At 38.2% G+C, this 13,443-nt stretch overlaps 1 protein-coding gene across 2 annotated transcripts; it reads left to right on the forward strand.

The window, feature by feature from the left end:
* The first annotated feature begins 1,362 nt into the window (after window positions 1-1,362).
* LOC110039838 (uncharacterized) lies at window positions 1,363-11,946 on the forward strand. 2 transcript variants are annotated; one of them, XM_020744988.2, is made up of 13 exons: window positions 1,364-1,559; window positions 1,913-2,032; window positions 2,178-2,291; window positions 4,193-4,312; window positions 5,233-5,340; window positions 5,632-5,757; window positions 5,901-6,008; window positions 6,982-7,101; window positions 7,349-7,456; window positions 7,806-7,925; window positions 8,544-8,786; window positions 9,491-9,598; window positions 11,643-11,946. In XM_020744988.2, exons 1-13 carry the CDS (start codon window positions 1,460-1,462, stop codon window positions 11,669-11,671), a joined length of 1,524 nt encoding a protein of 507 aa, XP_020600647.1. In that variant the 5' UTR covers window positions 1,364-1,459; the 3' UTR covers window positions 11,672-11,946. The 2 variants fall into 2 exon arrangements, with proteins under 2 accessions (XP_089152550.1, XP_020600647.1); XM_089296424.1 differs by lacking the exons at window positions 6,982-7,101; window positions 7,349-7,456 and having other exon boundaries at window positions 1,363-1,559.
* Window positions 11,947-13,443: the final 1,497 nt, after the last annotated feature.

Consider the following 13,443-nt stretch of genomic DNA (forward strand, 5'->3'; position numbering starts at 1 on the left):
ATGTGTGACATGATGTTATGTTCGGTAAATAACTCTAAAATCTGTGCTTATTGTTATACATGAACGTAGTGGTCAATAACTGACCTGATGTCATTGAAAATACCTGAACTCCATGCAGAGGTCGTAAGTAAACTTTGCGATCAATAACTATGGCATGACGTGATATATCAAACTACCTTAAATTCCATGCTGATTGTCATTCATAAACGTATGCCTTGTCCTTTCATCCGTTGAAGACTTCCAAAGCACAAAAATTCCAAGACACAAATATACGAATCTTTTGCACTTAGATGTTAAATCAAGTCTAAATGACAATATGGAGTGTAGGCTTAGTTGTGCAGTATGACAAATAAAATGAAGATTATTTGAACCCACCAAAACGACTTGTGGGGAGCAGGGATGGCGCAGTGGTGAGGGCACTCCCTCCCACTTTTGTGGCCAGGGTTTAATTCCAGCTGTGTGCTGTATGTTGGCTCTTGCTTTGCTCCAAGAGTCTTTTTTCAGGTTCTCCGGTTTTCCTCCCTCCACGAAAACAAACTTCTCCAAATTCCAATTCGACCAGGATAGAGGACCTGCATGAAAACCATATAAGGCTGATGTGGCTTTCTCTCTAAATATTGTTATTTATTTTACTTAACATAAAAGCAATATTATTATCCTGAATATGCATGGTGTACAACACAGCACGTCAGTCAGGGGCTTAAAAAAATGTAGGAACAATAAATCAGATTTCTTTCATATATTTTTACTCTACAGGGGTACTGCGAATGTCGTGAGAGTAGAAATTTTGACAAATCTGAGGAACTGGAATACTGAAAATAATAAGTGAAACTAGACAGTAGGATGAATTATTAAGAAAATTGAAAACAAGGTATATTTTCTTGTTATAAAAATCTATATTTCAACAATAATAAATAATAGTATTTTACCCAGAATTTTACCCATAAAAACCAATATGAAATAATAAGAAAAATTATCATCTTTCCTTTGAATAAAATGTTACATTTATAAAAACACAAAAAGGTGAAATTCAAGCTTTTTGAAAATGTATTAACTAATTAAAAGTTGCTAAGAATATTTCAATAGAAGTATTATTGCTACAATCACCTGGTGCAGGCGTCAAAACTCTTGGCACTCTTTCAGGTCAGCAAAAATAAATTTCAGGTGTTTTTAACCATACATTCGAACTAGTATTCTTGAGTGAAAAAACAGAACAATTTTAGGAGAAGAAAGAAAGAAAGATCAGAGAAAATGACAAGCACTCTAAGATGTATTTAAAATACTGCAGAAACACGTTGTGTTGTCGCTTGTCACGCCATTCCTTATATGGTAATGGTATCAGTGTCCAAATGGGGGCGGGCCTCATTCGCTTGTGCAAGCCAAGGCAAAGAAATCGCTCTCGTTTCAGTCCTAGATAACAAGTTCACGAGGTTGTGACTAGGGTTACTGCTCGGGAAATATGGCGGATAAACCAAACCTTACAGAGGTTTCCTCGTTTGATTCTTCCAAACTGAAACATGTCAAGACTGAAGAGAAGAATACTCTGCCTTCGAACGAAAGTAAGTCAGCTTAATGACTGCTAGCAGCGCGAGCTTCCATGGCTTCTGCACCGCTGAAGAATTTCGTAGACTTCCTTTCAGAAAGACAGATGGTTACACGCTAATATTTGAGTTGCATTGTTTATTTCAAAAGCTTAACTTAGTGCAAGAAAGTTTAAATGTTAAAATGGTGGGCGAACTTGTTGGCTGTGAGGGTATCGAAGCTTCATCGAGAGACCGTGAACGATCGAACCAAGTTGATCAGCATCAAATTTGCAGCTACAGTATATTTTTGCGAGGTTTCTACATGCTTGCAGGTTGCCTTTGTATAACTTAGTTTTGACTGAAATATGCATTGATTTTGCATCTTGTAGCACTGAAACAAGAGCTTCAGCCAGACGAATTTCCTGATCGCTCTGAAATAAAGAATTTTGATCCGTCAAAATTGAAGAAAACTCGCACGGAGGAAAAGAACCCACTGCCATCGAAAACGAGTAAGTTAGTTTCCTTATTAAAAAACATCGTTCATTTCAGTTTCTATGAAATTTTTAACAGCGTAGGTGTGTTAATTTTATGTTTTTGAGTTTGTAGGCCCTTTAAATTATTATTCATATATTATTCTGTTGAATATATCCGCAGCGATCGAGGACGAGCAAAGAACTGCGCCATTCTCTGGCGTGGAAGTTTTCAACAAGGACTTGCTAAAACATGTGGAGACAACGGAGAAAAAACCTCCTCTTCCGACGCCACAAGGTGGGATAATGTTCATTCATGAAGTTTCTCGGGAATAAAAACGGTCAAACATTTGCTAGCTTTGAGCAGAGATTATTTAAGCTTAATATTAATTCACTTTCCATAAAAACAGCTCATGTGAGCTGCGTAGCAGGATCGTGCTGTTTTGCGGAAACCAGATACGAACGTCACGTACTGTTTCCATCAGACAATAAGCCTGTGTCAATGCATTGACAAAAGTTTTTCCGCTAAATGAGAGAAAATACGTGCGTTACTAACTTGCGTGCTGTCATTCAGCTCCATTTTCCACACTCGCCAGCACTAGATCATCCACTTGTAAGATGGGTTAATTGTCGATTTAATCGTCGAAATTTTTCACTCCGGAAATAGCCAAGCTCAAATTTACTTTCTGTTGTGGAGTTTTTATACCGTCATGTGCTCAACAGGTCAAAAAATTATTGTTTGTAATGCTGCACCAATGTTGTTTTGTGAGAAGCCTTCAAGCAAAAATTGCCCTTGGGGCATAAAAATCAATCCTGCAATTAACACTGCATACTTGAATCTCGTAGCTAAAAATTTTACTGTGTTTTCATCTTCCCTTTTAAGGCGTAGTCGCTTCCTCTTGTACGCTAAAGCACTGCAATATTTATGACTCTATCCAATATTTTTGTTTTCCCCATCCTGGTATTTTTAATAGTTATTTGCATATCTGTAGTCAGATATTTTTCACAGAATAATTTCTTACTTGAAATTCAAGAGTCTTCATGAGTTTATTGAGTAAGATAGCTCTGAACATTTTCCCCCATTACATTTAATGAAAGTACTTATTCAGTAAATTGTTGTATTCATTGAGTACAATAATTATTTATAGCTTGGATGGGGTTTAAAGCTAAAAGTCAACTTTTAGTCCATATAAGGTTATATGATAGTAACTAAAAAAATTAGCATACTGCAGCTTAATATTATTATGTAAATTCTTTGCAAAAGAAAGCTCTGAATCATTGATTTCTTGTCTTTTATATAATTGCTTGGCTGATGGAACATTTCTTTCAAGGAACCTTCTGCAAAACAGTTAGATTCTCTTAACTTAATTCAAAATTTTTCATTCAAGTTGAAGGAAAAAATAAAACAACAAAAACATCAAAAACCTAGTAATAAACCAAAATGGAAATAAAGAAGGTTCCCCCTCCCCCAGGGGATGACTAAGATCTAGACAACTGATTGGCGAGACCTCCGTCTATTTATTTCCAAGTGAGATCTTTTCTTTTAAAGTTTACAGCATTCAGTATCAAAATATTTTGAACAAAGAGTGTTCAGGTCCAACAAGAAGTAGTTCCTTGATGTGAACTAATTTGTTAACATGAATACCAGAACCAAGATTTGCCATGCTTTGTGTCGTTAATCATGATAGACAAAATTTGTGTCATATGCATCACACGTTTTCCACAAGTTTGCATTCTCACTTAAAACTTGTGTCATATGCATCATATTTTTTATCATGTTTTGTTTTTAAAAGCCAAAATATATAACATGGGCCACATCTTTTCATTTGGCTGTAGATCATATATCATATATCAACATGTCACATGTATTTCTTACTGTACTGATATTACCGCCACTTGACATATAACCTTGGTTACTCACATGTTTGGCAACAAGTGTGACATGTTTGTAATATATATATATATAATTTTTTTTCATGCATGTTACATATTTGGTCTTATGTTCAAAAAAACTACGGGTTTGAAAAACACAGTTTTGTAGAAAAAAAATTTTTTGTGCAAAATATGCATGTTTTAAAAAATAAATCAATTAAACCCCCATGGTAGGTATAAGTTTTGTAGCACAAGGGTACCATTGACATACTGTACAGTAAAACTAAGTTCATATCCTTATGTGTATACTTTTTATCTTTTCCTCAGAACTTCGTGAAGAAATGCGACCTGACAAACTACCAGATGTATCTGAAGTTGCCAAATTTGATGCGACCAAACTAAAACATGTTGAAACCAAGGAAAGCAATGTTCTTCCTACCAAAGATGGTAATGAACATTTAAAATCTTCTTACAATTTAACACAAAGTATTGTACATGGGTGATGAGAAGAAAGATTTTCATCAACTAGGAGATATTTGTCGACTTTTCTGATACCATTGTCAATCTGGGCTGGAAAAAATCCCAGTCTGATTACCCAGGGAAGTAAATTTTCTTCTGGTAAAGCGGAAATAGAAGTTCAGTGACCTGTTGGGCAAGTGAAATCAATCTTAGTTGACAAATGATAATTTCCAGTCAAAAGCTATGTCAAAAACTTGAGATTGGAAGATGAGTGATACCAGGAGCTGACAGCATGAATAAATGTAAAGTCCCAAGCAGACTTTGTTTGCATTCATCTTGGCTGTCATATACTGGATCCAGCATGCCACAGAAATTTACTAGCTCACTGGGCAAGTGGATTTCAAAATTTTTCCCTGCCCTGAGAGTAAGACAATAGTTAAGAGACCCTAGGCTGAAATCTACCTATTACAACCCGTGGAGCTGATCTGTCAAAGCCACTGACTTTTAAAAACTGTTGTTTCCCGAGACATCTGATGTTAGTGCAAGTATTCAGTCTTGCATTGCCTGGGGCAAATCGAGGGGGGTTTTGGGGGGCTTAGTCAGATCCTGCAAATTAAAAAAATAGACATTCATGCTAACTTGGCCAAAGAATGCCAGAAATCCCATTTCCAGGGACCTCAATTTTAAAAATTTTGAGCGGGAGGATGCCCATGGAGTCCTCTAGAGGGGATGACCTTCAGCAGTCCGTATCTCGAACTCCTTTCTCTAAAATCCTGTATCTGCCTCAGACTACACTCTACGAAGAACAGTAATCAAGAAAATTGAGGGTTCAATGTCAGACAGATAGAGACTTGGGAAAAATTTGTGCGTAAACTTGTTATAAATAATGCATGGAATCACTCTTTCAGTTATTGCGGAGGAAGCTATTGACTCCCGAGCCGAGGTGAAGAAATTTGACAAAACTAGTCTCAAACATGTTGAGACAGAAGAAAAGACAACTCTTCCTACTGCACAAGGTAAACCACTCGTGCCAAGTTATTCCTCAACATAAATTTTATTCTTTCCACGGATACTTGTGTTTTTGCTACAAGTTTGTTCTCTTCAGGTGTATAAAATAAAAATACTCTTCAAGATACAAGAGATACTTGAGAAACTACATGTAATTGTCCATTTTTCACAAGTTTCCTTGAACTTTTCATTGCCAACGGAAACTGGAAAAACTGAAAATATCTGCTGGCTCTGAGAGCGAGGCAGATTGCTGCAATTGAAAGTGGGTAGTTGATAACCTAGTATTTTTTTGTTTTCAGATCTCACTGCAGAGAGGATGCCGCCTCCATCAAAACGACCTGACCGTTCAGAAGTCCTACAGTTTGATCAAAACAAATTGCATCATGTGCCCACAACAGAGAAAGTTGTGCTTCCAAGTAAACAAGGTAAAATGGATCAACTTTCTTAGCACCTTTGAAGGACTCAATAAATCAATAAATTGGGGATTTATTTCTTGAACTAAGTGCACTAATACTAGGGGATCAATTTCCAAGAAAGCTATTTGATGATGATTTTTTTTGGTTTTCAGACATTGATGACGAAGCTGTAGATTCCAGAGCAGAAGTTAAAACATTTGACAAAAGTCAGTTGAAACATGTTGAAACGAAAGAAGAGAACACTCTACCAGGAGCTGGAGGTATTTCTCCTTATTAATCAAGTCTAAACCTTTGATTGGTGGGAGGTGCGGTGTTCTCATGGTTAGTGCACTTGTCTTCAGATCGAGCGGTCCAGCTTCAAACCATGGTGGGGACATTGTGTTGTGTTCTTGGGCAAGACACTTTACTTTCATGGTGCCTCTTTCCACCCAGGGGTATAAATGGGTGCCAGCGACCAAATGCTAGGGGTAATCCTGTGATGGACCAGCGTCCCATCCAGGGGGGAGTAGAAATACTCTTAGTTGCATCATGTTACAGAAACCGGGATAAGCTCTGGCCTAATGAGCTACTTGACTGGCATTCAGACTTAACCTGTATGCAAACCCTTAATTGTTAGGGATGGAGTGTCCTTATGGGTTTCATGGGTTGGATTCCAGATAGAGAATTCTGTGTTCATTCTCAGCATGCCAGTCTTCCAGCACCTCTCTCCTCCAAGGAAAAGTAGTGGCTTCGTGGGGAATTGTTAGGGTGACCTACATGACAAAACACTGGGTTTACCCACTGCAGTTCAACCCCAATTAATCGGCCACCCTCGCGGAAATTGATAGTGGCCACTTAAACGGGGTTGACCACTTACTATAGGTAAAAACAATACAAAAACCCTCAGCGGGACTTTGATTACTAGCTGCCCAACAGGGGTGGCCATTTGGTTGGTAGCCACTTAATAGGGGTTTGACTGTAGTTCATGCCCCTCCCACCACTCATCCTCATCCTCCCTCTCCTTCTGTGCTTCCTCCTCCTCCTCCTCCTCCTTCCACCACAACTTCCACCACCTTGTTATCCTGGTCAATTCCACTTCATTCTGATGCTCTTGCTTCTCCTTCCCACTCCTGGACCCTAACATCTTCCTCCACCAATTCAGCTTTTCTCCCCTCCTCATTGTCTTTATTCCTTTTATGCCAGTAACAAAAAAGGCAAACTGTTGTAATCCACTTCTTTGTTGTGTTTTTATAGACATCAGAGCAGAATTGATGCCAGATGTCCTGCCTGACCGTTCAGAGGTCACTAAGTTTGATCATGGAAAGCTGAAGCACGTGGATCCTACAGAGAAAATAGTCCTCCCATCAAAAGAAGGTGTGTCTAGAGTTTCTTTGTACAAATTAAAATAAATTTAGTTAATTGTTAATTATTTCAGACTTTATAGCACTAATTTACATTCATATAGCACAACAGTTAAAACTCATTTCCAGAAGAAGTTATAGTCATGATTTGAAAAGCTCAATGAAAAACAGTCAAACCTGTTAATTAATTAAATAAAAGTTAGTTGATAAAGAGCTCTCAAACTGTGAAGTAATCAGGTCTGCAATATTATCTCCATCAGATATCAAAGAAGAAGCCATTGATTCTCGAGCTGAAGTGAAATCGTTTGACCACAGTAAACTAAAACATGTGGAGACAAGTGAAAAAGTTTCACTACCTGGAGCGGGAGGTTAGTTTTAATTTTTTTTTTTTAACGAAAAACATCTCTGTTACTAACGTAATAGTCTGAAGTGTCAGCTATCCTCTTGTGCTTAAAACCTGAGGTGCGATGGGTGCCATAAGGATTAACAATGAGAAGACAGCCGACATTTCAGATTACTGCAAGTGAACATAGTTAACTGTCAACTTAGCAGCTAAATTGTTCCTAACCAAGGGTTGTAACTAGAAGAACTTTGTGTCGAGAATGGGTGACTGCTAACTGCTGAACTGTATTTCATTTGATCTATTTTGTTGTTGTTGTCTTTCAATGTGGCTGTGTTGCATTTTTCTTATTCACCTTCTGTTCTCAATATCCTCAGATATCAGAGCAGAAATGATGCCAGACACACTCCCTGATCGGTCTGAAGTTGCCAAGTTCGATCATTCCAAACTGAAACATGTCGAGACCCAACAAAAAGAGGTGTTACCAACAAAGTTAGGTGCGTTGACAGGCTTACATGTAAGCTAGAATATTCAATCTCAAGGCCCCATAAGGGGGTCTGAGTACCCCATATCCCAGAAGGGAGGGGTTGGGTGGCTAAAAATTGGAAAAGGTTGTGAATATTTTGGCAGAAATAAAGGCAAACTCACTGGAAAGGTACCTCACTGTAATTTGCACTTTGAGGTATTGGTAGTATTTTTAGTGAAACAGTTTTCAATTAAGCTCCAATTCTCAAATTGCAACATTTTGGGAACATGCTCCATTGATTCTGCAACCCTAAGGCACCAGCCACTCTTGCTTGAAAAATCTGGGATCTCCCTGTGCTCAATATCCCAAATCCCATTTATTCCAGCTGCAAAAATTAAGAATTCTCCCACTCGATATCCCTTTTTATCTGATCTCCATATGCCATTAGTTTTTTTTTCCCAAATATCCTCTATCCCATTAATTTTGTACTTGACTATCCTCTGTCCCAAAAACCCCTAATAGGGCTTCAATCTCTTTAGCTAGAATATCAAATTGTGGATAGACATTCAATCTATGGACATTTGGCAATTTATTCTGTAATTATGTTAGAATTTATTTAGTAAATTATTTTTTGTTTCCTTTTCATTAGTCATCGAAGAGGAAAAGGCTGATTCCAGAGCTGAAGTCAAGTCATTTGACAAATCAAAACTAAAACATGTTGAAACAGAAGAGAAAAACCCGACACCAACATCACAGACACTCAGAGCGGAACTTCTTCCTGATGAGTTGCCAAACAAGGCTGCTGAATTAAAGGAAATTGAAGGATTTGACCCAGCAAAAAAACTGAAGCACGTTGAAACTACAGATAAGACGCATCTGCCTACCAAGGAAGGTATGGTGGCACAGGGTGGACGAAATTTTATTTTCACAAAATTCCCAGACCACTAGACGTTCTGTTTCTCTTCATGGATTCTTTTGAGTCATCATAAAATTCCCCCTGAAATCTTCATTTTCCCTTTTTTTCCCTAGTCCAACCCCGCCGCACCCCCCCCCCCCCCCTGTCCATTTTCCTCTTCACTAACCTATTCCTTTAGTCTCAAGGTATCAACATCTCATTGCCTAACCAAGACAGGGGTTTATATTATTGTTTTCAGCGGGGTGACAACTGGTTTTCACAGGTGGGCAAAACTATTTGAACTGAACTTCTTCAGAAGAGAAACTTCCTGCCAGATGGTCCGACCAGGAAGGCAAAATCTTCTTCGCAGCAGGTCAATTTACCTGGTGCCCAGCCCCTAATGAAACTCCTGCAATCCCCTTACTTTTCTAGCCTGTGTTCCCTTTTACTATTGCACCCCTCCACCTTTAGTAACGCATTCTCCCTTTTCCTATCTTATCCCCTAACCAATCCTTCCTTTCCCGAAGTGATCCCTCATTTCCAAACCAAGACACCTAACATAGTACATACAGCCTATGCCCCTTCCCTATGGCAATCTGCTTCCCATGCCTAGTTAGTGCTTTCCCCCTAAAACTGAGCTGATCTAAGTGTCAGGGGGAATACCTTGCTCAAGAACAAACACAATAACTTGTTGTTTTTAGAAATCAAGGAGGAGGCTGCTGAGACAAGAGCTGAAGTGAAAACCTTTGACCACAGCAAGTTGAAGCATGTTGAGCCACAGGAGAAAAATACACTTCCTAAACAATCAGGCAAGTGTGAATTGTTCTGAAAGACAAGACATCTTTGATTGAATGATGTCAGTCGATATTGAATGACATTTTCAAATTTGAAATCATTTTACGGGCACCATTGTAATGGAATACTTTGTAAGACCATGATAAAAAGTACTAAACTTTTCTTCCCTTTGAATTTTGTAACGTCAAAGTTTTTAAGTAGAGTCATTTGTTTGAGAGCAGTAGTCAGTCAAACGAAATAGCCATATTGAGATTATGTACAAGGTGAGAGTTGTTCACTATTTGTGTGTAGGTCTGAATGTCAAAACGTCTTTCATGTTTTTGTCACAAAACATGTCTGTATTACATTTTGGTCAGCAGATACCCTTGAAGACTTTTCATCATGTGCTAATGTTGTAAAAGCAGTGAAGTGATGTTCGCTGTTTAGCAATGATTTGACTGTTGTCTATGTGCTAGTGTAGTTTTCATGAGTCTGAATGTCCAAACATCAGTCGTGTTTGTGTCACAAAAACATGTCTGTATTACATTTTGATCAGCAGATACCCTTGAAGACTTTTCATCATGTGCTAATGTTGTAAAAGCAGTGATGTGATGTTCACTGTTTAGCATTGATTTGACTGTTGTCTATGTTCAGTTAAAAGTGGCCTTTCTGTACTTGGTTTGTGTAGTGAGACATTAGCGAGACACTCGAAGACACTTATACCACATATTTTCTGATTCTGGTTGTCAGATTGGCAAAGAATAGCATTTTAGGTTAGGTGTAGAACAGCAATAGAATAGCAGTTTGGTTAGGCAAAAATAGTGACTAAGCAAGATAGTTTAGACTTTACACTAGGCCTAGGAATTAGTAGCTTACAGTTATCGGTCATTATCACCAGGAAGCTAGTGTAAGCATCTTGTAGACACAAGGCACATATACATGAAAAGGGTCTCTCTACATTAACTGAGCACATGCCATAAGAGTCGCACAATTTTCAGTTTATTGGTTGGTGAATTGCTTTTCTTGCAGTTCAGATTATTTTTTCATAAATTACAAAGAAAGTAATGTTTATATACAGAATCTAGAGTTGCATATTTTGGGTTTGCAAGTTATTTCTATTAAAAGGTGAAGTATTTTAAAGAGGATGTTAAGCTTAACTTATTTTTTAAAAAGTTCCAGATCAATTTTTTTTAAATTAATAAAAAGTTTATACATTTAAATTCAAGAAGAAGAATTATTCAAAAGTAACAAAAAATATATTTTATGATCCAGGTAAAGCGTATTTAAAGGCACAATTAAAACATTTACTGGAATCTGTGTGATTGTAAGGTGAAGTTTCCCGAAAAATAAAATTGATTTCGTTGCATGAATCCAGTTGTGTTTCATAGTGTTTTTCTTATGTTATAAGACTGTGCATCAAGTATAAAAAGTTGAACACGGTTTAGCCAGATAAACTTAGTTCAGTTAGCTTTGTTTGTTCATATATTTCCTTGTTACGAAAAAAATTGTAAAAGGGCTTTTTTTTTACACGCAAAACAACAGCAACAACAACGAGAACAACAAGGAAAAATTACAATGCGCCTAATATTGCACTATGTTTAAAACACTTACCGTAATGAAAGCTTGGCGATTTTTAATCTTAACTGAGTAACATTTTCACTCTTCTTTCCGAGAAATGAAAAGCTTTCTTTGGTTTCCATTCTTTCTTCCCGTTTTTTTGTGTTGTTCACCTTTCATTAAACAGCTATCGAGAGTGCAAGTACTGTTTTCTTGCAGGGAAGAATGTCCAATAAGAGAATAGCATGAGCTGTTTCCGTATCGCACTAAGACTAAGTAACTTCTGACCAAGAAACGAGAACTGCAGATTCAACTGATTCTCGGGGACTGACGCTTTCATGAACGGTACTTGCTCCCTCGAGCGTTTTTGCGCTTCCTGATCACGTGTTCTCACGTGCTCTATCACGTGCTCATCACGACTTCGAAGAACACTTCATCTCGCTACCGCACTGTTAATATTTAATGCGCACCTAATCATGTGATAACAAAAGCTGATAACAGTCTTGTATGGCTTTTAACCAGACATCCAAGGAGAGAAAGCAGCATCCTGAAGAACAACCAGCCGTAATTCATACCCAGCGCACCCTAGCCGGAACGTTCCGCGGGCGAACTGGGACAGTATTGGACCTTTATGTCGACAGGGACTTTTGTAGCTGATCTTTTTATAGTAGAAATTCTGAAAGGTTCTGAATTACCAAGTCACTTGTTCGGGCTTTAGATGCTGATACTAGTTAAAACCTTTTGTATAAGAAAAAAGCAATTTCATAGCAGAAGAATTAAATTTGTAACGTAGTATCATTAAATAATAAAGGACTCAAATCACTTATCAGAGACTCGTTCATATCTTAAAAGCTCGATCAGAACAAACAGGTCCCTGCAAACGTTTTCTTCTAGCCTGTGTAGTAAGGGTACGAAAAGCTTTTCCTCTTCCTGGCCGCGCGTTAATTGAAGCGAGAGCTAAAACTCGACGAAGCAGGGGGTGGTGGGGCGAGAGATCGTAGCTCCACCATACCTTGCTTCGTCGAATTTTCGCTATCGCTCCATGCGCGGTCAGAATGCGGAAAAGCTCTTTGTAGGGGAACGCTTGCTACGCAGGCTGGATTACCTCAAAATCAATATTAAAAAGTTTGAAACCACAAGTGCATATGCGCGAAACTTGGGAAGGGCCTAAACTTACATATTTATTTGCTCGCAAATACATAACGAGCAAGATTAATATTTAAGTTCTCAAAAAGTGTCTTTCAGTTCTCTCTTTCAGTTTCTTTATATATGCTGTCAAAGAGTAGTGAGGGTGTGAAATAAACACCAAATCTACCAAGGCAAGGTTGATATCGGGGACGGGGGTGCGGTGTTCTAATTATCAGGAACATAGGTTCCATCTAGATCAAATCACATGCGAGGCTAGAAAATAAGAAAACAATAGGCCGTTTTCGATAGATTAAAAGAGACCTTACGCAAAACACGACGGCAACGAGATCGCACCGGGGGGGGGGGGGGTACACTCGGAAAAATTGGGTTGGGGTGTGCGGCCCACTTCCCAAAACCCTTACCCTATTTATGACCAAAATCTGCGATATTCCCTACCCTATTTATGACCTGACCAAAAATTCGAAACCCTATTTATGACCTGACCCTTAAATCCCTTAAGTTTTTCTCCGGGTTCTCCGGTTTTCCTCCCTCCTTAAAAAATTCCAATTCGATCATGACAGAGGACCCCCATAAACCCAGCCAAGGGTTTATGCGGGTCTTTCTCTAAATATTGTAATTGATGCTTTTTTTTGAAATTTATGTCCGATTTACTAAATCTGACAGGGAAGTTATTTTACGTGTAATAAAAAAAAAATGTTTTTGGCTTCCATTCAAGTTGCGGCGCAAACTCATTTTTTCGGAACCGTTGATATTCTCGTGAATCGTCGAAAAATCCCCCAAATCTTACTCTTCACTCAATGTTGTGCAAAATGTGTAAATATAATGATAATGCCATGGCTACGCGGAGTCCTATTCTGCGTTACACTCGATTTCCCAAGTTCAACATTTAGAAGAGTTACGTCACGGTTAGCGCATCATGAAAAGTTTAGCCTAAATGTTTCAAGTTAGTGGCTTGTAATCCGTGTTAATCTCCTCCACGATTAACTATCCTTGTTCCTTTATGGTTTATTATTATCTCTTTGGTGTTTTTTTTAGCTCAGTGAACTACTATTTTCAGGTAATTAAAGGTAATTTTGTACGAAGCCAAAATAGCTTGAAATTCCGTGAATGAGTTCCCTTAAAGACATATCTCTGAGAACCATTGTGCTATTCTGCTAAATTCACATCAGGCCGG

This window comes from Orbicella faveolata, unplaced genomic scaffold (genome assembly GCF_042242905.1).
Source record: "Orbicella faveolata isolate gen_17 unplaced genomic scaffold, um_ofav_v1 contig_27, whole genome shotgun sequence".
NCBI classification, from domain to species: domain Eukaryota; kingdom Metazoa; phylum Cnidaria; class Anthozoa; order Scleractinia; family Merulinidae; genus Orbicella; species Orbicella faveolata.

Bases quoted from the DNA above. Each gene is read 5' to 3' on its own strand.
- LOC110039838 (XM_020744988.2), top strand. From the start codon at position 1,460: ATGGCGGATAAACCAAACCTTACAGAGGTTTCCTCGTTTGATTCTTCC. The intron at 4,313-5,232 runs GTAATGAACATT...TCACTCTTTCAG, and splicing joins TGTTCTTCCTACCAAAGATG to TTATTGCGGAGGAAGCTATT. The intron at 5,341-5,631 runs GTAAACCACTCG...TTTTGTTTTCAG, and splicing joins AACTCTTCCTACTGCACAAG to ATCTCACTGCAGAGAGGATG.